The sequence below is a fragment of the Sinohyriopsis cumingii genome, chromosome 16 (genome assembly GCF_028554795.1).
Source record: "Sinohyriopsis cumingii isolate HCF-2022 chromosome 16, ASM2855479v2, whole genome shotgun sequence".
In the NCBI taxonomy this organism is placed as follows: domain Eukaryota; kingdom Metazoa; phylum Mollusca; class Bivalvia; order Unionida; family Unionidae; genus Sinohyriopsis; species Sinohyriopsis cumingii.
The window spans coordinates 5,541,474-5,568,310 of NC_142976.1; the positions used below are offsets into that span (position 1 = coordinate 5,541,474).

The 26,837-nt window shown below is 39.3% G+C and overlaps 1 protein-coding gene and 1 long non-coding RNA gene across 6 annotated transcripts in view; both read left to right on the plus strand.

The window, feature by feature from the left end:
• LOC149779863 (steroid 17-alpha-hydroxylase/17,20 lyase-like) overlaps nt 1-26,837 on the plus strand; it is a 64,852-nt gene that overhangs the window by 12,744 nt on the left and 25,271 nt on the right. For 2 of the 5 annotated variants that reach the window (XM_089936538.1, XM_089936537.1), the window contains exons 2-4: nt 1,479-1,810; nt 2,880-3,450; nt 5,140-5,349. In XM_089936538.1, coding sequence (XP_089792664.1) covers nt 2,899-3,450; nt 5,140-5,349 — 762 coding nt within the window. In that variant the 5' untranslated portion in view covers nt 1,479-1,810; nt 2,880-2,898. The remainder of the gene's footprint in view (nt 1-1,478; nt 1,811-2,879; nt 3,451-5,139; nt 5,350-26,837) is intronic. The other 3 variants (XM_089936536.1, XM_089936539.1, XM_089936540.1) reach the window with 2 other exon arrangements.
• Nucleotides 22,399-26,077, plus strand: LOC149779864 (uncharacterized). Its single transcript, XR_016414948.1, has 3 exons — nt 22,399-24,226; nt 25,192-25,357; nt 25,954-26,077. It is a non-coding gene; the product is annotated as an uncharacterized LOC149779864 (long non-coding RNA).

Sequence of the window (26,837 nt, forward strand, 5' to 3'; positions counted from 1 at the left end):
CCATTAATCATACACCAAAATAAAGGGAATTAAAGGTTCTGTGAACAATACATAACATATACAATGTCTTTTTTAAATAGCCCGTATAACCAGTGAACGAAACCCGGGGAAATTATTTTTCTTTAAAATTCTAACCCTAATCAAAATGTTAAACTGTAGAGCGCCACGATATAAAAATGGTTGATGCTGTTTAAACCAGGTTATTCCTTTTTATTTCAAGAATTACGTTTTCGTATGGCACATGTTGTTATAACATCCATTATTGTTACTTTCTACCCATTTCGATGTTTCAAAAGCAAAATCGTGTCCATTTTTAGTGAGATCCCTTGCTTGATATATGATCTTGACCTTTAATAACAGCTGATGGAACATGTTGTCGAGGCGACGTGCAATAATTTCCGAAGATTGGCTTCTAGAGCCTGTCATATGCCTTCTTCCGCAAATGAGGCGTGTTGCAGTGCAATAAGGTCTTCGCAGTTACATTATTTTAGTTTGTAATGGTCGATTTTAATCTAGAGTATATATATTTTGATCGGAAATAACAGGAGTATGTGGGTGGGGCTTGTTATTATTAAGGTGTAAGGCATTGATATAGATAAATCTTCACATCAAATGACCTGAAAACAAGGAACCAAAAGCAGAATTTATCGATGTGTAACGAATTTTCAGATCGGTATCACGTGACCGTTTAATACAATCGAAACGCAGAAAACACGACCAGTTCATAAATATTGGAATTATTTCATCGTATTTTAATTTTATTTTGTCCCATTTAATCTGTTCCCACAAAACTTTTTATATGCAGCGTGACTTTCATGATCGTGGTAAATATATCTTAAATATTGTTTATTGTTTGATCAATAAAAATAATTTAAAACATACAGACAATACATTCTGCCTAATAAAATATTTTTATGTTATCATCAAACCAAGAGGACGACATTCTATTATAGGAATGTTTATTTTCAGCAATTCACATCTTACCCTTTATACATTCCAGCTGTTTTTGTCGAATTATTTGTAGGCTGATCTTTTACAGTTTACAAGATCTTCAAGTCATATTGTAAATTTAGCCGAATACGGATTTTCGCATTTATCAAACACGCAATTTACTTCTCGTACCGCATCTTGATATTAGAACTGATGCTTTTTATGTCAGTTATAATTACAGAAAGGTATATGTGCATCTTTTCAGAAAGTTTGGAGTATGCCTTTTTATGTCTAATATCAGCAAATTAATGCTTGCCGTGTTCTTAAATTTATTTTACGACAAAAGTAACTTTGAGGAGTCATTTATCACGTCCAAACATACTAACAAATATGCATTATATCTTAATATTAAAATTGTTGCTAGCATCTTAAACTCGTGAACTATTTATATCACCTCTCTGAAAACTGTTGACTTTATTACAATGTAGTGTAGTACTGTTATTTATGGTGCATTAAAAATGCTATTAAATTTTTGGCATATATTTTAGGAAAAACCTAACGAGATGACTGAGCGTTTCTGAATAGTTTAGTTCTTCAGTAAACAAGGAAAATAAACAGCAGTCGCAACCGCCAGTTTCGGAACCAGCCAGCAGTATGAACGTCTTCGACGGCATGTTCATTCCAGACATTTTAAACTCCATATGACCACAGTAATCCTAGTCAGAACGACTTTGACCAATTCCGTCGCATGAAGGAAACAATACTGGATATGAATAATGGCCACTTGAACTGAATCAAGCCCGTGATTGTCATTTTCAGTACGTTATAATAACCTCGTTGACGTCACAATGATTCGATGACGTGTCATCACAAATGAAACGTAAGCTGTAGAGTGAGTCTAATGAAACCAAATGTTTTATCTTTTTTATTATTAAAAATAAATGCAGTCTCTGTTAGTCCGTCCATCCGGCATCATTTTTGTTAAGGGAAGTATATCCATAGTCATCAGTGAATCGTCATCAAACTACCTAAAATAAATCAGGGGACGGAAGGCCAACCAGATCAAAGGTCAAGGTTACTGGGTAAATTGTTTAAATTAAATTTTGCTGAGTTGACTGAATTTTTGAAGTTTTGGATCTGGCAAAACTGCCTGTTGTTGATATGCATGAATTGATATTAGACAGTAAATATATCTACCGTGAGGTGTAAAATACAGCTATTTTTATGAGGTTCAAAGGTCAAGTTCACAGTGGTCAATTTTTAAGATCTTTGAGGTGGTGGAGGTTGTATTGAACATGTGTATATGGATAGGTATTAGGCTTTTCACCAGACTTACAGGTGTACATTGCGTATCCTGGGGGGGGGGGATGAATCAAGACATTATACATCAAGGTCACAGGGAACAAACTACCTGGAAAGACAAAAACAAAAACAAAAGAAACCACATTGTACAAAAGCTGAGAGAAAACCTAAACTAGTTGCACGATTAAATGACGGGAAATCTACAGAAAAGAAGTTAAATGATGAGAAATAATCAAATCAAAAACAAAATATGCCAACTAAAAGTCCATCCGTTTTGGGATCAAAATAGCAAAACACTTGTAAAAGCATATAAGTAGATAAGCATTACAAAAATTTGAGACCTCCAGAGCTGTTGGATCAGATTTTATTAAATTAGCAATTTTACCGTTTTCTATAGCCTTGATACAATTTGGCACTAATGTGAGTTAATCCTTTTGTTTCGTTAAAATCGAATGCAGAAAATGGCACATAAACTAGACATATTCCATGCAGACAGTAGTGTGTAGAAGCCATTTCTTGTCACGGTTGACCATTAGAAGAATTTAATCATTTTATAATTTACGTCTGCAAAACAAAATAGATCTGTGTGTGCGCGTTTGCTAATAATTTACTTCAAAGTACATGCATTTGTTGTTTTATTGTTGCAGAAAACCGACAGATAAGGAAATGATCACGCTAATAATATTCCTCGTGATATTCATGATATTCATCTCTAAGATATGGAAACGGTCTCCAACAAGTGATTTCTTTGGCATCCCAGCAGTGAAACCTCGATGGCCCCTCTTTGGAAATGCGCTTTTCATTGACTTAACGAAGATGCACCTCGTTCTTACAGAGTTAGCCCAAAAATACGGTCCCGTATTTAGAATCAAGCTTTACGGCGATGAAATAGTTGTTTTAAACGACTACAAAAGCATTTATACCGCGTTGGTTGCTAATGGTAATGAAGTAGCTGGACGTCCGAGCATGTACCGCACTGAGCATGCGGACCGTAACCGGAACTCGATAGTATGGCAGACATACACACCCAAATTAAAAATGCTCAGAAAAGAGGTTCACAAGTCACTTCGCATGTTTGGGGATGGATTGAACTCGTTGGAAGACAAGTGTTCGCCGGAAGTAGAAGCATTGATTGGCCGCATCCGGGATACTGACGGTCATCCTTTTGACCCATGGGACTACATCTACGACACAACCTGCAATGTTATGCTACTTCTTGTAAGTTTTCTGAAGTAAAAAATGCTTTACGATGTAAATGGGCTATCCTTTACACCAGCAATCTTCACTATTGTATGTTTTTGTAAAAAAAAAATATAATAATTACTATGTACGATTCACATTTAATGCCATGAAAGACTAATTTGTATAATAACCACTTGATATAACCGCCCGACAACCGACAGTGCTGCTGGAAGTTGCTGCGCTGTGAAGCGGTGAATACAAGTAAGTTTGCATACACTGTAGTTTCCAAGACTAACTTTGTGGAATATGTGACTTTTTTGTTTTGAAGTATTGATGATTTATTTTCTATGCACATTTATACAACTTTTATATGTTCTAAATGCGAAAACATGCGCTTCAAGACATTGCATATTCATATCAGAGTATGTCCGCAAAGGCGATATATCGGGAATATAACGACCATTATATTTTCCTCCAAGGTATTTCAGGCTGTTGTGATATGCTACCTTTAATAAACGTACACCTTCATTGCTCCAAAACCAGTAGTACGCCCAAGATAACTACAAAACCTACATGTGCATTTCTTTCTCGGATAGCTATTTGTCGAATGGAGAAACGACATTTGACGAATGCATATATAATACACAAATACCAGGAAATCATAACAGGGCAATCAAATATTTGATGGATCGATTGTGGATATAACTATTAACTCGTCACATTCCAGTAAACACGACGGAGCCAAAGAATGTGAAAAATATAGCGATGTCTTTGTATCTTAATTTGGTATATTACGTATTTTTTCTCGGTGAAAGCTTGTTCGCCCAGATAAGCACAACGAACTGTACAAACAAGATTACGAAGTAATCAACAGACGGCAAAGCAAAATTCACTATTTGCAAAGTACTAAAATGATTTGGGATACAGATGTCAAAGCAAATAAACAGAACATTAACCTCGTGACAATGAGGCATTTTTCAGTAAATGATATGGAAACATCGTAATTTTGAGAATACAGAGCTTCATTATTGTGCGTTTCCGTAAATAGGAGAACTGTAATAACACACACACACACACACACACACACCTTATATGATCCGTTCTAAAAAATGTATGGGTATTGTCAATATAAAAAAAAATCGGCGGTTTGTTGTTAAATCTGTAAATTGTGAAACATGCACATGTGACTGTAATCTCTTTTCAGCTGCTTTAACATCTACCATTACATGTCTGGAATGAACTGTCGTAGGGTTATACCCATTGGTGACGGACAGTTGAATTCGGTTGACTTTGTAAGGATGAAGCAAATCGATTCATTTACTTCATACGCCATTTCATGTGCGTTAGCGGAAGGACTTTTTACTTTTAATGAATTATCTATTGTATTGTACCAAAAAAAGTGCAAGCTATTTATCGTCCATTTCAAGATTGTTTTGTTTTTAATCTTTAAAGTTGTTTTCATATATTCTGTAACAATCTAAGAATATGTAACACTGCACTGAATCTCTAAAGCCACATCTTTTAAATTTAAATTTATTTGAATCTAGTAATTTTATATTTTACTGTTTGCATTTATGTATTACGGTTGCAAAATGCAAAGCTTGTATATATTTAGTTTTGCATTGTCCTTGCTCGAAGGTAAGTATGCAGATCACCATACTTATAAAGTACATAAATGAAATGTATTTCATGAGTAAAAGTATTTTATTTTGTATATTTTGGCAGTTATTGGGTGTTCGATTTTCCTACACAGGCGATGAGTTAAATCGATTGAAAGAAATCAGTCGTCTGTTTAATCATACATTTGGATCTGGGTCGGGAAGTCGACTGGACGTGATTCCATGGTTACATATTTTAAGCAACCAAGATTTCTCCGTTTTGCAGACAGCCCTTAACTTGAGAAACAGTTTCTGGGAAGACAGGATAAAAGATATAGTAAGCATTCTTTGATGTCATGACTACTGGGTTATTTATGTTAACATGCCCATATCATAATTTAATTTATTATACACTCCCTTTTTCCTTATATTCAAAATATTCCATATAGTGTGACATTGAAAACTTTGCATATCACTTTGGATGTTTACACTTTTCGTATGAAGAAATAATTTCCGTATAAGGAATACAAGCGCGGACCACAGTAGGAAAGTACCGCACATACTCCCCTTCAGGAAATGACTCGAAGTTTTCCCTGGAGGAACATGTTAAGATTGAACAGTGTCCTTAGTGAAACAACACACATCCATACTTACCTTTCAGCTGCAAGCTGAATGTCCAGTACTGACGCCAAGTTCCGGTATTGTTCAGTACTGATCTCTTCTCTTTTGGCATTATGGAATTGTGGACTACATGCAATATTTACTAGCCTCTGAAATTGGAAAGCTAGATCTACAACGTGCACAAAAAACTACGCGTCTCCAAAACTGAAGATTTGACAACTGAAGTACTTCATTGAGCATTAGAATTTTTACGTTACATATATACGTGTCCTCCAAGTATAAATCGCTTTATGACAGAGGCGCCTACTAAGTTAGCGGTAATGGTGATGGTGTAGAGTGTGCCGAAGTCAGCAGATGCGCGTCCGCCATTAAGCCAGTTATCAGAAGCCAAACTCGGCGCATGTTCTCATTTATTTCCAGGAGACATAACTTGAACTACAGATAAATATTAGCAGCTTAGTGGAGTTCCGTTTTTCTTTTATTTTCTGTGCTTATCTATGACAACATCATCGAGGTTTAGCATAGCCTACTTTAGCTACGATGTCGTAGCCTCGATTTGATTTGTTGTGGTTGAGGCTACGAACTGATCCCATATCATGTAATGGAGCAAAAAAATTCGTCACTAAAGTCAGAAAAACAAACAGTGTAGAAATCAAATACATAAGTATAATCATATTGTGGAAGAAATTTGGCTTATTTTGAATGTATTAAGTCCTTACGCGATAAAATAAATTGGCATGGTTACTCTAACCTTATCCTGTCCGCCATGACAGATAACGCGAGACTCTCGCCGTGACCCCTTTTCTACGTAAGTCTTGCCAGACCATATTTTGGATTTTCTACACTATATAATTATCTATTAAGTGCGAATAATCGCTTCTTGGTGGAATTTCAAAGTTGCCGATAAATCGTATTTACTTTTAATGCGCAGAATTTCTGACCCAAACGGCGCCAAAATTTTACTACGATTTGTTTACATTTCCAAAAAGGCGCCAATGTCCTTATATGGCACACAAACAAACGAGGCTGAGAACGGAAGTAACTATTATTTGAAATAATATGGTGGACGATCTAAACGAAAATATCGGCTATAAAAGGTAAACGAGATTTTACAACTTCTACAATGATTTTCGACACTTCCGGTATGAAATAAGAGGACTACTCAATTTATTGGATTACATGCAAGGAATTTGTTTAAAGTTTTATTATTAGGCTAAAGGAACGCCGGGTGTGAATCACGCCCGGCTTGCTCCATTAACACGTATATGCTCATGTTAGTACTCTGTCCACGAGGTACGAGTAAGGGTACTAATATTAGTACTAAGCCTACTTGTGTCGTTTCCGTCTTGTTCGCCTGAATTATGTCGTACCTTTGCTATTTTTAGATGCGGGGAATTCTAGTGGGCGGGGTTCAGTTATGTGTGTCAACGTATATCTGTAGGCTACCAAATTCAAATTGTTATTAGCATTTAATGTTTTTCTTACCATTTTTTGGTTGAAATTAGCTTCTTTGCAACAATAATATATTTTTTGAACTAAAAAGTTTGTCCGAGGCATGAAAGAAATTCTGCCCATCCTCCCCAAATTAAAGGCACAATAGTGTAGAGTCTGTAATTTTATGAATTCTAAAGATCATGAAAATAATGAAATGTGTCAACTTTTAAGCTGAAATAATTCACAAAAACCTAGAGTTTGTGAAGATTCAATTAGATAATTAATAAATAAACTAGAGAAAATTAATTTTTGTGGGGCCAGCTTTAATTGAAACTTGTAGGTCACGAACTGTTACGTACACCCCACGTGACCACAAAAAACAACACAAACGGAAACGTCTAGTGGGCGGGTTCTGTGTCACGTGGTTCTAATTTAAATATCTACTATAAACAAGAATGGCGGATGCACGCGAGTGTGAACAACGTGAAAGTCGCCCGCGCTTGTCGCTTTCCGAGAAGAAACGTCGAAAAGCTGTCAGAGAAACCGAACGAGACCTTTCAAGGATTCGTCCTGGGGACCAGTTTGTTCGATAGAGAGCATTGATGGATGAGTTAGGAATGTGTCTGCCGTTTCTGCTGCTAAGGATGCTCAACTAGTTTGCAAGGAGCTCGGCATCAGACACTGAAATAGCGAAGTTGTTGTTGGACAGGTAGGTCAGTGTCTTCGTATAAATTGTCAGCATCTTGTTCCTATGTTTGAAAGCATACTGTTTTATTATTACTATCTTTGCACAAGGACTTGAATTGTTTTGTAAGAATATCCAAAATAAATGTGATCGGCTGATCGATATTTCACTCGGTGATTGCATTGTATCTATTATGTATGTTGGGGTGGAATTTTTTTTAACATTATTATAATAGTGTGCTCATAAAGGTCAGTTGTATACATGTCCATTAGGCTACCTTCGTGAGAGAGGTTCTTTAAATTCTGTTAGGGAACTTAGATACATATACAAGCGTTATCAATATGTATACCCTCTCTCCCCTTCACACACACACACACCTTGGGTTAATGTGACAAGCACAGTACTTGCATAAAAGCTTAATAACCTTATCGTGTAAACGTGTCGAACAAATAATACATGTTTAATGTTGAACTGTTCATAGGGTTTTCTGTGTCTGAATGTAGAACTGATCCAGTACAATTTTGATCTCATGCTTACAGTAGGCTGGATGCTAAGATTTTATTGTTCATCTTCCAACTACTATTATAGCAAATTTATTTTAAAGCACTGTATTGACTACATTTACAAACGGATCTCTAGTCATGATAGGAAAGGAGCAGCAGAGGGGGCGAATCCGACATTTTGTCCAATCGTCATTTGGCTTAATTAGTACTTTCTGCACTCAACGATCTAGTGTCGTCAGCGCCTGGTAAAAAAAAAACGACGTCCTCGTCGTTGTCATCGTCGAGGGGCCAAATCGACAATTGTCCGGACGTCATTTGGTTTAATTAATACCTTCTGCGCGCCGATCCCAGCGTCGTCAGCGTCCGGTAAGCACAGCGACGACCGCGTCGATGTCATCGCCCCCTCTGCTGCTAAGTGGTTATTTACAATGAAAATTATTTACAACTAACCGAATATTTGGTCAAGTCCGATACGATATCGTGTCCGAGGATCATGTAAATTTATCGTTACGAATCCATGTGGGGTCGACTGAGCATGACTAAAAAAGTTTCGAAAAACATTAAAGTCCATGTCACCGCCGCACCATGTCTGCCAAATATTTCGTAGCGTGTGTGTATCAACGCCGTTGAACACAGCAAGAATATTACAGTTGTCTCTAATTACTTTTGGAATCTGAGTGTATCGTTGAGTGACATATATCACGTCAGTGTTTTTATGCCTGCCTCTGGAAAATATCCTAGCTGGGTTTTTTTGATTGTCTAACATAACATCATCGTACACGACTAGATTGTTAACGTCGCCATCAATATCATCAATACCCGGTGCATCATTGATATCCGTAATAAACTCAATAACATTTTTTTTAGCGATCGCTGATGCATTCTCGTTGAAATCTTTCAACACCTCGTAGCATCGTTGATCATCTACGCTAGGGGCGATTAAATACAACTTATCCCACTTCATCCATCTCATTATTAAATTGAGTAACAATTGCGTCTTGCCGGATCCAGATGGTCCGATGATAATCATCCGGATCGAGTTTGGTAACGCTGCAACATGCTTAACTGGTTCTCTTGTTTTAGTCGCCGAAAAATCAATTATATTCATATCTCTATACATAAATTATGGATCTATATTGTGTGAAGTGTAGAGTGCGTACTGGCACAAATGATATGACAACCGCTACAACAAGAAATAACAGATCGGCGCTTACTGGTAAGTGTGTACAATGCGGTACAAAGAAATTTAGATTTATTTCTATTAGACCCGGAGATGTTTTAAAAAAAAGCGAGGAGGTGACATCGCAGCCAAATTGGCAAAACTCCCCGGAACACCGTGGGCAAAGTATCCAGGAGAAAAGCACCTCCCAGGATATAACTACTGTGGCCCCGGAACACGATTAGATATTAGACTCGATGATCAAAATCAGCCCAAACCCGGTGAGTATCCAATAAACGCTATCGATAAGGCGTGTCATGCTCATGATGTTGCTTACTACAAAAGTAGCGATCTGCAACAGCGTCATATCGCGGATGTAAAATTAATTCACGCGCTAAATGCTATTCCTGATAAATCCTTCAAAGAAAAATTGGCCTCATGGTTGGTAAAATCGGCTATGAAAGGTAAATTAATGATTGGAAGCGGAGCTTCTCGCGCTGGTAATTGAAAACGAGAGCGTTTATAATAACAACATGGATTCCATCTATTATTCTCCGAGAGGATACTGGAAGGGGAAGGCCGCAATTGGTAAGCTTGCAAGCGCTGCAAAGGTAACAAAGACCACTGCGGCTAATTGGTTATCCAAACAGGCTATATGGCAAATCTATCTACCACCGCCTAAACAAATCAACTTCTCGCGCTTTGATGTCAGCGTACCTAATGAAGTTCATCAGGCTGATATACTATTTCTGCCGCATGACAACGGTTACAAATACGCGCTAACCGTAGTTGATGTTGCGAGTCGATACAAACAAGCGGAGCCGTTAAAAACAAAGTCGGCAACTGAAGTAGCCGCTGCGTTTGAAAGAATTTATCGAAGAGGCCCTCTGCGCTGGCCAAATCTATTACAAGTTGATCCCGGTAGTGAATTTCGCGGCGCTGTTTTATCAACGCTGAAACATCATAGCGTCGCGATACGACGAGGTCATACTGCGCTACATCGTGATCAGGCAATTGTTGAACGATTCAATCGGACTCTTGCTGAACGGTTATTTGGATATCAATACGCGAAGGAATTCATCCAAGAAAAACGATCTCGTGAATGGGTTAAAAGGTTGCCAGGTGTAATTGCCGCGTTAAATAATGAGATTACCCGAGCAATCAACATGAAGCCCAGCGACGCGATTAAAGAAAAGTATATACCCGGAAGATCAAAAATAGATAGCGTTTCCAAGCCGATTCTCGGCGATGTCACTGTTAGATATCTGTATGAACCAGGAGAGCTTGAAGGCGGTAAAAAAAGAGCTACTGATCCTATCTGGAGTGTTACCACACATAACATATCAACGATAACACGATCAACTGGTAGACCACCGATCTATAGACTGGATTCAACTGCTCCTCAGCGTGGATTTACACGCGAGCAACTACAAGTGATACCTGACGATACTCAATTACCCCCGCGTGGTCTTAACTAGCGCCGTTGCGTCTATTGCACTCAAGACAGGTCAACCTCACATTGTTTTTGACATGACCGAGACTGTTATCGATCCTATCCACGGTAAATTGGCGAGTGTCTTTATCCGAATAACGCCAACTCATTATACAATTGCAACTCGCGCAGTGATTATTCTGTTGTTGTCGTAGCGAGATTATTAATTCGGCATCAATATCAAAACGCCGCTGTTTTTTTTTATCCTGTTGGCGGTAACCCGAGAGTTTTCTATCAATGACGCTTGCATCGATGGTGACTTTGTCGCCGGCTTCGTCAGTGACTCCGTCACCGGCTTCGTCAATAACAATTCTTCGAAGCTGATTTATCCTTCGTACTCTGGACACTGCAAGATAGACTAGATTCGACCATTCGATGCGATTATCAACCATCCAAACAATTGTGTCCGTGATGGTTAGTCCCTGCGAGGAATGTATTGTTGTTGCGTATCCTAGCGTCCACGGGGATTTATCAGCACGTAGCGCGTCCTCGACGACACCGATATCAACGAGCACGATATCATTCAGCACGAGAATTTGTTTTTCTGTCCGGCCTGGAATTTCAACTTCAATGTTCTGCCGCCGTGTGTCCGCGGGTCTATAACATAATGGCACTGGACGCGTTGGAAACTTTTCCTTATGCAACGTAAACAACTTCCGCTGAAGTGTGTCTCTGACTATCTTTCTACTCGCTACAATCAAATCGTTTGGTCTCCATGTTTCCCAGAATTCATTCAACGGCGTTTCCGGAATTACCTCGCGGATTATTTCACACTGAACTCTATCCGGCTGTAATCTGATTAATTTTTTAACCCCGCGCAGTTGTTCATCAAGTGCTCGGTAATCAGTATCGGTTTCTTCATAATAGTCCACAAAACCCCTTAACCAATCATGTGGGCCCTCGCCGACAAATGGTGGTGGTTGGCCATGATCTCCACACATGATTACCGCTGTATTCGCGCGCAGCAACCACTCAAGAAACATTTGTAAAGTATCTAACGAAACAGTACATATCTCATCCCAGATGATAATGTCGGGAATAAATTTTTCACCCATTCGATCAGGAGTCCACTCACCGCCGCTGTATCGAAAAAAGCTGTGATAAGTAACGGCGTCAACATTTCGTTGTTTTATCTCTCGCGCTAGTCTATGGGTCGGTGTAAGCACGATTATACTTGCCCGCGTTCGAAATAATTCAATTGCCCGAGTCGTCTTTCCTGACCCGCCACAGCCGCTTAAATAAACTGTTTTGTGTCTACAAATTGGATCAGAACACGGTGGTGCATTAGACCATTCTGATAATTTATCACAGCGTAAGTAATTGTTTTCAACGGTGACATCTGCTGACGGGGAATAATCGCGTCGTATTTCATTTTTAATTCTCCATGTACCCCAACTCTCGTCCGGACTAGTAAACTCGGCTACGTTTTCCTTATACTTCGCGTCTATATAAAATGAATCAACGGCTACTCTAACCGCGGTGTCGGGAAATCTATTTATCATCGAGAATAAATTGATAGCGGCGTAACCCAGCATAGACGCCCTCAAATGCGGATATGCCGGGCTGTCTCCATCGCTGTAGGAAACAACTGTACCCAACCTCGTTCCATTGGACAAGAAAGCTGTTTTGCAGTTCACGTATCTATTTTTTGCCACTGCGTCCTTGATTACGAAATCATATTCTGCGTCATCTATAATCAGCCGTGAGCAATATCGTTTGTAGTCGTGGTTTTTTCCACCTTGTGTGAACTTACCAATTATTCTTCTACCGAGATCTTTTGCCTCGCGGTTTCGTTGGTTAAATATCCTCCTGGACCATTCGATGATATATTCCTCGTCGGCATCAATGTTTTTTCTGGACTCGTCAATTATGCTATCTAGACGCTCCGGTTCTGGTAACCAGACTTCAGTCTGTGCCCGGTATGATATAATCGCGTCACTGACAATCAACGAAACTAGCATGCTACAATCAATCATATACCGTAGCAGCGCTATTGGCAGCCACTTCTTTTCAGCCATGTGTCTACCGATCCAAATATAGCAACAGCGATGGAGTCCTGCCGCGAATTCAAATGATACTATGCGAGCGAATCCGGTTAAATCAAAATCAGGCAGTGGTCCATTAATAGCAACACGAGTCATTTCATGACTGGGGTGTCCAAATCGTCTAAAGTACTCAGCGGCGGATCCATACCCGAGAAAACTCGCTGGATAACAGGCAACCATATCAACCGAGATCATAGCGTCGCGGTTGTATTCAGTGTTCCATAGTCCACCGTGATAGTATTCCAAACAACTGGATTGTACATCCGGTAGAAATTCCCTGCGCGTTGGTCTCCACGCATTTTTCCTTGCTGCAACACGAGCTACAACCGATGGAATTGTAAAACAATTTGTTAGCAGTTGTTCATCATGCTCTTCAAATTCCATGGCGGTTTTTTTCATCCTGTTGTGAAATGCTTCAGTGCGATATAATTCGCCGTTTGGTCTTACAAACTGATCAAAGGTATCCGCATCGTTTTCAGCGCTGCGAAGTAACCACACTGATACAGGGTCGTTTTTACACAAGTAGGCAATAGCATCAAATAGTTTCCTCTCCGCGAGAAAACCGTCCTTGGAGAATTGTTCTCCCAGGAATTCTTCGGGTATATACCTTACTGTTCTATCCCGTGGAAACACTGTGATCGCGGGCGTCCATGCGTGTTCGTTATGATCAATAATTTTGATTGGGGCCCCATTTGATTTGTACTTTGATTCGTATAATACTTCACCGGTTATTGTTGTAACGGTTATTGGAAATCTCAACGACGTTTCTAATCTCGCTATGTCGCTGATGGTTGCTCCACGCTCTTTTACGGTTAGTTCCCACTGGTTGATTTTGCTACGTCGTAAATCAGTCAATTTGTTTCCTCGACATGCATTTGTAAAATGCTCTATTATTCGTTCTGCTACACAATTTATCCCAGTTGACTGTTTCATCGGTTTCAGTTTTCCGATATCAGGTTTCTTATTTAACGGGTATATTCCATAAACAACTGCTGTTTCAGGATACGCTCGTTCATAGTATGGTCTGTCAATTCCGGTTAACAACCCCGGCTTGGAGTCGCGGCTGACAGTGACTGTTTTCTTGTCGCTGAGAACTGGTTCAAATTTATCACGCATGATCCAATCGCCTGATTCCACCCGGACAATGAATTTTACTCTGAAGAAATACCTTTTACCGTCAAGTTGTGATATTATCGTTGCTGCGCGGTTGTCGTTCATGGTAGCATCAACAACACCATCAATTCGAAATGTTGACCAACTATGAGATGCACCATCACGCTTGAATTCATTGATACAATCGCGTATTTTACTCAACAGGGTTTTATCGTTTATTAACGCTTTTGGTGTGTCCTTGAGGACTCTATCGAGATTGAACTTAATATTTTTCCAGGGCTTAATTACTGCTAATCTCTCAAACTCATCCATATAATTAAAACAAGTATTTAAATAAAAGAATATAGTATAATGAATAAATGCAAATGGTTGATGATTGGGTCGACAACCCCGTGCAATAAATCATGCAGAGGTGAATTCTGCGGGTATCATTTACAAAGCGTTCGTAATGGTTCTCTTGGCCCCCTCCCGTGCTTGGTTTGTCACGTCGGTGTAAGAGGAAAATCGCAGTTGTGTATCAATTGTGGCGGAAAGCGATACAGGGAACTAAAACGCTATTACGATAAACGAATAAAAAACGCCGTCATCGACCCCACCGCCGACAAAATCATCAAAACTCCTCAAGACTACATTGAAAGGTTTATAATTAAACCAAATAATGAATTAGACAAGTAGTATTATTATACAAATGGACCAAGAGTTCAGACCTCACCCTGTGTTTGTTAATTACGAGGCATCTCGCGACGGCGTTGTTAGAAATTGTAGACTGAAGAAGCCGGTTGGATGGAAAAATAATCAGGGATATTTGATGTTTGGTGCCGGAAAAAAGAAGTATTTTGTTCATAGGGCGGTATTTGAAGCATTTAACGGATTAATCGAGAATGGGTTTGTTATTGATCATATTAATAATAATAAGACTGATAATTCTCTTACAAACTTGCAAGCTATCTCGCAAAGTCAAAATACCAAAAAAGGGGAAACTGGTAAATACTCAAAGAAAGCAAAACCCGTAAAGTCATTTGATACAACAACTCACGAGGAAAAAATATTTCAGTCGATGAATGAGGCAGGAAAATATTTTGACATTTGTATCGCCTCAATACGAAGAGTAGCAGAACGAGTATATCAAACAGCGATCTCAAAAAAGACGAGTCACAGAATTCGATTTTCATATATAACATCAAAGGGAGATAACTCGTTTTGTGATAGCGTCGCATGACAAGAGTTACGTCCCTTGAAGTCCAATTAATGTTGCGATTAATTAATCATTTTACGATGAAAACTAATGAAATACACGCTGTTATCTAACAGCTGTATTCTTTTTTTTAATGTAATAAATAAAACATTAAAAAAAAGAATACAGCTGTTAGATAACAGCGTGTATTTCATTAGTTTTCATCGTAAAATGATTAATTAATCGCAACATTAATTGGACTTCAAGGGACGTAACTCTTGTCATGCGACGCTATCACAAAACGAGTTATCTCCCTTTGATGTTATATATGAAAATCGAATTCTGTGACTCGTCTTTTTTGAGATCGCTGTTTGATATACTCGTTCTGCTACTCTTCGTATTGAGGCGATACAAATGTCAAAATATTTTCCGGCCTCATTCATCGACTGAAATATTTTTTCCTCGTGAGTTGTTGTATCAAATGACTTTACGGGTTTTGCTTTCTTTGAGTATTTACCAGTTTCCCCTTTTTTGGTATTTTGACTTTGCGAGATAGCTTGCAAGTTTGTAAGAGAATTATCAGTCTTATTATTATTAATATGATCAATAACAAACCCATTCTCGATTAATCCGTTAAATGCTTCAAATACCGCCCTATGAACAAAATACTTCTTTTTTCCGGCACCAAACATCAAATATCCCTGATTATTTTTCCATCCAACCGGCTTCTTCAGTCTACAATTTCTAACAACGCCGTCGCGAGATGCCTCGTAATTAACAAACACAGGGTGAGGTCTGAACTCTTGGTCCATTTGTATAATAATACTACTTGTCTAATTCATTATTTGGTTTAATTATAAACCTTTCAATGTAGTCTTGAGAAGTTTTGATGATTTTGTCGGCGGTGGGGTCGATGACGGCGTTTTTTATTCGTTTATCGTAATAGCGTTTTAGTTCCCTGTATCGCTTTCCGCCACAATTGATACACAACTGCGATTTTCCTCTTACACCGACGTGACAAACCAAGCACGGGAGGGGGCCAAGAGAACCATTACGAACGCTTTGTAAATGATACCCGCAGAATTCACCTCTGCATGATTTATTGCACGGGGTTGTCGACCCAATCATCAACCATTTGCATTTATTCATTATACTATATTCTTTTATTTAAATACTTGTTTTAATTATATGGATGAGTTTGAGAGATTAGCAGTAATTAAGCCCTGGAAAAATATTAAGTTCAATCTCGATAGAGTCCTCAAGGACACACCAAAAGCGTTAATAAACGATAAAACCCTGTTGAGTAAAATACGCGATTGTATCAATGAATTCAAGCGTGATGGTGCATCTCATAGTTGGTCAACATTTCGAATTGATGGTGTTGTTGATGCTACCATGAACGACAACCGCGCAGCAACGATAATATCACAACTTGACGGTAAAAGGTATTTCTTCAGAGTAAAATTCATTGTCCGGGTGGAATCAGGCGATTGGATCATGCGTGATAAATTTGAACCAGTTCTCAGCGACAAGAAAACAGTCACTGTCAGCCGCGACTCCAAGCCGGGGTTGTTAACCGGAATTGACAGACCATACTATGAACGAGCGTATCCTGAAACAGCAGTTGTTTATGGAATATACCCGTTAAATAAGAAACCTGATATCGGAAAACTGAAACCGATGAAACAGTCAACTGGGATAAATTGTGTAGCAGAACGAATAATAGAGCATTTTACAAATGCATGTCGAGGAAACAAATTGACTGATTTACGACGTAGCAAAATCAACCAGTGGGAACTAACCGTAAAAGAGCGTGGAGCAACCATCAGCGACATAGCGAGATTAGAAACGTCGTTGAGATTTCCAATAACCGTTACAACAATAACCGGTGAAGTATTATACGAATCAAAGTACAAATCAAATGGGGCCCCAATCAAAATTATTGATCATAACGAACACGCATGGACGCCCGCGATCACAGTGTTTCCACGGGATAGAACAGTAAGGTATATACCCGAAGAATTCCTGGGAGAACAATTCTCCAAGGACGGTTTTCTCGCGGAGAGGAAACTATTTGATGCTATTGCCTACTTGTGTAAAAACGACCCTGTATCAGTGTGGTTACTTCGCAGCGCTGAAAACGATGCGGATACCTTTGATCAGTTTGTAAGACCAAACGGCGAATTATATCGCACTGAAGCATTTCACAACAGGATGAAAAAAACCGCCATGGAATTTGAAGAGCATGATGAACAACTGCTAACAAATTGTTTTACAATTCCATCGGTTGTAGCTCGTGTTGCAGCAAGGAAAAATGCGTGGAGACCAACGCGCAGGGAATTTCTACCGGATGTACAATCCAGTTGTTTGGAATACTATCACGGTGGACTATGGAACACTGAATACAACCGCGACGCTATGATCTCGGTTGATATGGTTGCCTGTTATCCAGCGAGTTTTCTCGGGTATGGATCCGCCGCTGAGTACTTTAGACGATTTGGACACCCCAGTCATGAAATGACTCGTGTTGCTATTAATGGACCACTGCCTGATTTTGATTTAACCGGATTCGCTCGCATAGTATCATTTGAATTCGCGGCAGGACTCCATCGCTGTTGCTATATTTGGATCGGTAGACACATGGCTGAAAAGAAGTGGCTGCCAATAGCGCTGCTACGGTATATGATTGATTGTAGCATGCTAGTTTCGTTGATTGTCAGTGACGCGATTATATCATACCGGGCACAGACTGAAGTCTGGTTACCAGAACCGGAGCGTCTAGATAGCATAATTGACGAGTCCAGAAAAAACATTGATGCCGACGAGGAATATATCATCGAATGGTCCAGGAGGATATTTAACCAACGAAACCGCGAGGCAAAAGATCTCGGTAGAAGAATAATTGGTAAGTTCACACAAGGTGGAAAAAACCACGACTACAAACGATATTGCTCACGGCTGATTATAGATGACGCAGAATATGATTTCGTAATCAAGGACGCAGTGGCAAAAAATAGATACGTGAACTGCAAAACAGCTTTCTTGTCCAATGGAACGAGGTTGGGTACAGTTGTTTCCTACAGCGATGGAGACAGCCCGGCATATCCGCATTTGAGGGCGTCTATGCTGGGTTACGCCGCTATCAATTCTCGATGATAAATAGATTTCCCGACACCGCGGTTAGAGTAGCCGTTGATTCATTTTATATAGACGCGAAGTATAAGGAAAACGTAGCCGAGTTTACTAGTCCGGACGAGAGTTGGGGTACATGGAGAATTAAAAATGAAATACGACGCGATTATTCCCCGTCAGCAGATGTCACCGTTGAAAACAATTACTTACGCTGTGATAAATTATCAGAATGGTCTAATGCACCACCGTGTTCTGATCCAATTTGTAGACACAAAACAGTTTATTTAAGCGGCTGTGGCGGGTCAGGAAAGACGACTCGGGCAATTGAATTATTTCGAACGCGGGCAAGTATAATCGTGCTTACACCGACCCATAGACTAGCGCGAGAGATAAAACAACGAAATGTTGACGCCGTTACTTATCACAGCTTTTTTCGATACAGCGGCGGTGAGTGGACTCCTGATCGAATGGGTGAAAAATTTATTCCCGACATTATCATCTGGGATGAGATATGTACTGTTTCGTTAGATACTTTACAAATGTTTCTTGAGTGGTTGCTGCGCGCGAATACAGCGGTAATCATGTGTGGAGATCATGGCCAACCACCACCATTTGTCGGCGAGGGCCCACATGATTGGTTAAGGGGTTTTGTGGACTATTATGAAGAAACCATACTGATTACCGAGCACTTGATGAACAACTGCGCGGGGTTAAAAAATTAATCAGATTACAGCCGGATAGAGTTCAGTGTGAAATAATCCGCGAGGTAATTCCGGAAACGCCGTTGAATGAATTCTGGGAAACATGGAGACCAAACGATTTGATTGTAGCGAGTAGAAAGATAGTCAGAGACACACTTCAGCGGAAGTTGTTTACGTTGCATAAGGAAACGTTTCCAACGCGTCCAGTGCCATTATGTTATAGACCCGCGGACACACGGCGGCAGAACATTGAAGTTGAAATTCCAGGCCGGACAGAAAAACAAATTCTCGTGCTGAATGATATCGTGCTCGTTGATATCGGTGTCGTCGAGGACGCGCTACGTGCTGATAAATCCCCGTGGACGCTAGGATACGCAACAACAATACATTCCTCGCAGGGACTAACCATCACGGACACAATTGTTTGGATGGTTGATAATCGCATCGAATGGTCGAATCTAGTCTATCTTGCAGTGTCCAGAGTACGAAGGATAAATCAGCTTCGAAGAATTGTTATTGACGAAGCCGGTGACGGAGTCACTGACGAAGCCGGCGACAAAGTCACCATCGATGCAAGCGTCATTGATAGAAAACTCTCGGGTTACCGCCAACAGGATAAAAAAAAACAGCGGCGTTTTGATATTGATGCCGAATTAATAATCTCGCTACGACAACAACAGAATAATCACTGCGCGAGTTGCAATTGTATAATGAGTTGGCGTTATTCGGATAAAGACACTCGCCAATTTACCGTGGATAGGATCGATAACAGTCTCGGTCATGTCAAAAACAATGTGAGGTTGACCTGTCTTGAGTGCAATAGACGCAACGGCGCTAGTTAAGACCACGCGGGGGTAATTGAGTATCGTCAGGTATCACTTGTAGTTGCTCGCGTGTAAATCCACGCTGAGGAGCAGTTGAATCCAGTCTATAGATCGGTGGTCTACCAGTTGATCGTGTTATCGTTGATATGTTATGTGTGGTAACACTCCAGATAGGATCAGTAGCTCTTTTTTTACCGCCTTCAAGCTCTCCTGGTTCATACAGATATCTAACAGTGACATCGCCGAGAATCGGCTTGGAAACGCTATCTATTTTTGATCTTCCGGGTATATACTTTTCTTTAATCGCGTCGCTGGGCTTCATGTTGATTGCTCGGGTAATCTCATTATTTAACGCGGCAATTACACCTGGCAACCTTTTAACCCATTCACGAGATCGTTTTTCTTGGATGAATTCCTTCGCGTATTGATATCCAAATAACCGTTCAGCAAGAGTCCGATTGAATCGTTCAACAATTGCCTGATCACGATGTAGCGCAGTATGACCTCGTCGTATCGCGACGCTATGATGTTTCAGCGTTGATAAAACAGCGCCGCGAAATTCACTACCGGGATCAACTTGTAATAGATTTGGCCAGCGCAGAGGGCCTCTTCGATAAATTCTTTCAAACGCAGCGGCTACTTCAGTTGCCGACTTTGTTTTTAACGGCTCCGCTTGTTTGTATCGACTCGCAACATCAACTACGGTTAGCGCGTATTTGTAACCGTTGTCATGCGGCAGAAATAGTATATCAGCCTGATGAACTTCATTAGGTACGCTGACATCAAAGCGCGAGAAGTTGATTTGTTTAGGCGGTGGTAGATAGATTTGCCATATAGCCTGTTTGGATAACCAATTAGCCGCAGTGGTCTTTGTTACCTTTGCAGCGCTTGCAAGCTTACCAATTGCGGCCTTCCCCTTCCAGTATCCTCTCGGAGAATAATAGATGGAATCCATGTTGTTATTATAAACGCTCTCGTTTTCAATTACCAGCGCGAGAAGCTCCGCTTCCAATCATTAATTTACCTTTCATAGCCGATTTTACCAACCATGAGGCCAATTTTTCTTTGAAGGATTTATCAGGAATAGCATTTAGCGCGTGAATTAATTTTACATCCGCGATATGACGCTGTTGCAGATCGCTACTTTTGTAGTAAGCAACATCATGAGCATGACACGCCTTATCGATAGCGTTTATTGGATACTCACCGGGTTTGGGCTGATTTTGATCATCGAGTCTAATATCTAATCGTGTTCCGGGGCCACAGTAGTTATATCCTGGGAGGTGCTTTTCTCCTGGATACTTTGCCCACGGTGTTCCGGGGAGTTTTGCCAATTTGGCTGCGATGTCACCTCCTCGCTTTTTTTTAAAACATCTCCGGGTCTAATAGAAATAAATCTAAATTTCTTTGTACCGCATTGTACACACTTACCAGTAAGCGCCGATCTATTATTTCTTGTTGTAGCGGTTGTCATATCATTTGTGCCAGTACGCACTCTACACTTCACACAATATAGATCCATAATTTATGTATAGAGATATGAATATAATTGATTTTTCGGCGACTAAAACAAGAGAACCAGTTAAGCATGTTGCAGCGTTACCAAACTCGATCCGGATGATTATCATCGGACCATCTGGATCCGGCAAGACGCAATTGTTACTCAATTTAATAATGAGATGGATGAAGTGGGATAAGTTGTATTTAATCGCCCCTAGCGTAGATGATCAACGATGCTACGAGGTGTTGAAAGATTTCAACGAGAATGCATCAGCGATCGCTAAAAAAAATGTTATTGAGTTTATTACGGATATCAATGATGCACCGGGTATTGATGATATTGATGGCGACGTTAACAATCTAGTCGTGTACGATGATGTTATGTTAGACAATCAAAAAAACCCAGCTAGGATATTTTCCAGAGGCAGGCATAAAAACACTGACGTGATATATGTCACTCAACGATACACTCAGATTCCAAAAGTAATTAGAGACAACTGTAATATTCTTGCTGTGTTCAACGGCGTTGATACACACACGCTACGAAATATTTGGCAGACATGGTGCGGCGGTGACATGGACTTTAATGTTTTTCGAAACTTTTTTAGTCGTGCTCAGTCGACCCCACATGGATTCGTAACGATAAATTTACATGATCCTCGGACACGATATCGTATCGGACTTGACCAAATATTCGGTTAGTTGTAAATAATTTTCATTGTAAATAACCACTTAGCAGCAGAGGGGGCGATGACATCGACGCGGTCGTCGCTGTGCTTACCGGACGCTGACGACGCTGGGATCGGCGCGCAGAAGGTATTAATTAAACCAAATGACGTTCCGGACAATTGTCGATTTGGCCCCTCGACGATGACAACGACGAGGACGTCGTTTTTTTTTTACCAGGCGCTGACGACACTAGATCGTTGAGTGCAGAAAGTACTAATTAAGCCAAATGACGATTGGACAAAATGTCGGATTCGCCCCCTCTGCTGCTAAAGGATGTTGTATATGTGGCTGGCAGGTTGTTATGTTATCAGTTAAAGTTTTGAGCTGCAGTCAAGTTAGTTTTATTGATGTGATTTTTTTTAAAGATCTATTATTATGTATTCTTGCTAAAATGAAGTATTTTAGTTTCAAGTGTTTAACAGTGCACAAAGAAACATATTTAAAACATAAACTATAAGACAAATGAATATTTAATTCATATTCATATTATATCCAGTGGCCTAGTGGTTGGAGCGTCCACCTTGGATGCAGGAGGTCGTGGGTTTGATCTCAGCTGAGTCTTACCAAAGACTTACAAAAATGTTACTAATAGTTGCCTCGCTTGGCACTCAGCACTAAGAGGTTAGTGTTAGGACTGGACAGCCTGGTTGTTGTTGTAGGGTTTAATGCCATTTTTCAGCACACAATAGGCTATACATGGCGGCCAGTATTAATGGTGGAGGAAGAACCCAAGAAAACCCCGGAAAGAACCACTGACCCACGAGAAGCTACTGGCAAGCTTTCTCACATACCCACATTGGCTGAATCCAAGACTCGAACCCATGCAGACAGAGGTGAGATGATAGTGATATGTAACAGACAGCGCTTTAGACCACTCGGGGCTTCGGTTGGCCTGGTGTCATTGTAATGTGACTGGGTGGGACATCATGCTACATGTCATCAACATGATGCCCCAGTGCTAGACATCACTATAAACTGCCACACTCCAGACATCGTAGCGATATGACTGAAAAATTGTTAAAGCTACGTTAAACAACCAAATCACACACACAAAGAATATAGCAAAAGATGAACCCAAGCATACAGAACCAATGGTCAGTACATATTCATGCTTCACATCAACACCAAGTCAAATGCTTTTGCAACATACAGAGAGAATGAAGACACCTTCAGTATCTGAAGTATTTTCTATTGAATCAGGAAGGTAAAAATTACAAATTTTTTGTAGATTATTTTGGTGTGTGTGTCATACAGTTGTCATTCTACTGAAAACAATGATGTAACAAATGCAATGCTGATAAAGGACATTATTATAACTGTGCCAGCAGGTTGAGTTCCCACTTCATACTTTTCTTAGTTTGAGTTAGAAAAAAAACCCACCCTTCAATTTCGCTTTCACAGAAGTGGAGTGGGGTACTTCAACTGTGCCACCTGATGCATGGAAAAAAGGCATAATTTGAACTGTCATTGTTTTGATTAGGCAATAAGGTTCCAGTATACTATGCTGGCTAATCCAATAATCACAGCTCCCCCCACCACTCAATACTTAGAGGACCAGTGATCATATATTGAAATTATGTCTTCATATCTCATATGCTTTCTTTTTCCCCATCTATAGCTATATCCCACAAGCAATTCTTGCAAACACCCTCTTCCCATCTACCCACTTAGCCCATGATGAATAGGACATATTTAATTTAAAAACAAAATACTGAGATAACAGAGTTTAAGCTTTTTTTTGGACACCACTGGCATTTAATTAGAACTTTATTCATTAGGACTGGTGATAGAACCTATTTGGGACTTAATTCACAATACTGTAAGTTCTTTTTAAATTTTTATTTTTTATTCTTGGGAATTAATGATTTGTTGATTTTTACAAAACTTCTTGGTTTTCACTCTTTACTGTTATCAAACTTTTGGAATTGGAAAGTGTTTCTGTTTTGATGATTGCTCTTCATGCATCCTTGACTTTATTTTATCTATTTTCTTTTCAATGTTGCCAAACAGAAGGGAAAAAGGCTTCATTAGAATGGTCCCAAGACATCATGAGCCAGTTTTGGTTTTTGTGCAAGACTGCTAGCATCTATGAAATTTTTTTGGTGAGTTTTCAGTCCTTGTATTTGAAACAGATATATGTAAACATTTGCTACTGTATACTTTTGTATGAAATCCAAATTACGGTGCATAATCTTTATCTTCTGATTTCTTTTAATGTATATTTTATACATATATATACATCATCAAATCTTCTAGGTATGTAGTCTATTAAAAGTAATTAATTTGAAATGTCAGAGTAAGGTGGAATATTGAAGGAACACTGATCCAAGCAAAACTGCAATCCTGCTACATTAACTATTAGCCAAATCTACAATGTAACTTTCCCTTGATGATATAAATCAAGCTGTCTTATCAATATGGGGTCATCATGACAAAAGCGACCAGCTTTAGCTGCTATAGGTTTAGATTGTGGCATTCTTTCAGAGTATCTGGAGGAGTGTCCTACATCACATCACCATTACACATGAGTAGGTCCTCTCACATGGCCAAGGCATTAATAAATGTCTGCATTAACCATTGTTGGAGAATCAAGAGCAGACAAAACCTTGGCTTGATCCCAAGAAGGTTGCCAAAGTGCTGAAAATTTTGGCACAGGTGCTCTTGAACCAAAGGTTCCTAAACAGTGGAGTATTACTTATATTTCAGGTATGCCATTTCAGGAAGCAGTAATTGCATGGTATTTAAAAGAAAAATGTGAAGACCATTTTAAATCCTGTTATTCTCAACTTAAGAATAAATTACTGTATATATCTACCATTTGAAGATCTGAATAAGCATTCATAAGCTGTGTGCACATGATACATGTACAGTAACTCTCCTTCTCAAGTCTTGGTAAGTTCAGGTATAATACATAAACAATTCCATGACACTCTATCAATAAACACTTCAGTAAAGATTTTATATATGCCAAATTTACCAACAGTAATGATTATTTAATAATTGTATTAATCTGTGAGCTGGTTACAAGTGACACATGTTACAAGATACATGTTTTTGATAATTGCAGAAGTACTGCTGAGCTTGAAGTTTTTCATCAGCAGGTCATGATGTTCTGTGCCAAGAGATTTTCATACATCCCTCCTGTGTACAGGATTAGGAATGAGATATCTGCTTTTGGATCACAATATCTATAGTGGCTGAGGTGTAATGAGAAACAAAGAAGGGGAGATAGTGTAAGCTTGTTTCACTACAGGAAATTAGAAATAATTTTATATACTGATTGTGCATTATGATCCCTGCCTGGAGATCAGACGAATGGAATATTATTCACATGTACAAGTCATGAAAACTTTGTATTAGATACAAGTCATTTTGCAACAATCGGCATACATTCTTTTAATATTTGTGGTAAGGAATCTGAATATTTTCATGCATACAGATCTTGTAATTAGTATTGTTATCATTCTAGTGGATATTTATTTTGATTTGAGCAATGCAAGTCTAATAATTAGATCCAATGATATGTACTGCACTTTCACAGGGGACTGACATACTTTATTAAGGTTCCATGTGGTTCATGGAATTTCCTCAGGACATTTGGGGGAAGATCCTGTCATCATGATGATTACTAGGTAATGCCTGTTTGTGAAAACATGTTGCCTTCTGAAGGAATGAGCAAAAATGCATCCTGTCTCACATAGTACTTTTTGGATAGAACAAATAAAAACAAAAACAACTGGTCATGAGGCTGTAATATTTGGGTGAAAAGTTAATATGGGTTAGCATGGGGTGCTTGTCAAACAAGTAAATAAAATTTTCTTTAAAACAGGTATCAATGTTACAACAAAAAAAGCAGCAGATGGTCCATCTACCCTTGCAAAGAAAAGAAAACATATCCCCACATCAGGGAGCTGCAGAAAGCCCACATCTGTTGACTTGAGGGAAAGCAGGGTATGTGAAGGAGAAGAGAACTAAAGGAGATGATCCCAGGAGAATTTGTAGAAACCTGGCACCTCAAAAACCACCATCAACTCATTTGGTGAAGGGGAAGATCTCTCGATTTTAGTTATATCAAATATGAAACAGTGTCTGATATATGGAGGTGTCTGCTAAGGCAGGTTACACTTTATATAATATCCTGTAAATATCAGTAGTTGAAAATAAAATAATATATAATACTGTATCTGCAATTGCTGAAAACTTTTTATATTGATTATTTATGACCTTCGTGTCGACATTTTTTATAGGCAGAAATAGACTGGTGTTAAAAAAATCAGAATGAAAGCATTATGTGCAGTTACAAGACAACAAAGAATGAAGTCAACTGTATTCATTTATATACAAAGTCGTACAGTCAAGAAAGTGTTTAAATTCATGCAAGCATGGAGGGGATGAAGCCAGTGTATTTTCCATCCGGATATTTGTCATGTATCTGCCAGAAACAGCAAGAGGGAATTACATGTCTCTGTCCAGACCCAATCCTTCCATGTTGCTGTAGTATGAACTGCTTATAGCCAGCATGTCTGTTGGCACTCATCAAGTCAACTTCATCGTTGAGCTCAATTGCATCCCATCTGTACAGCCTGGTCAAGGCAAGTACAGCCTCATCAAGGATATGAACTTGACAATTCTGAAAAATTATTCCAATTTGTAATATGCTATTTCTAAAATGTAAAAAAATCTTTAAAAAAAATAATAGGAACATGTGCTGAT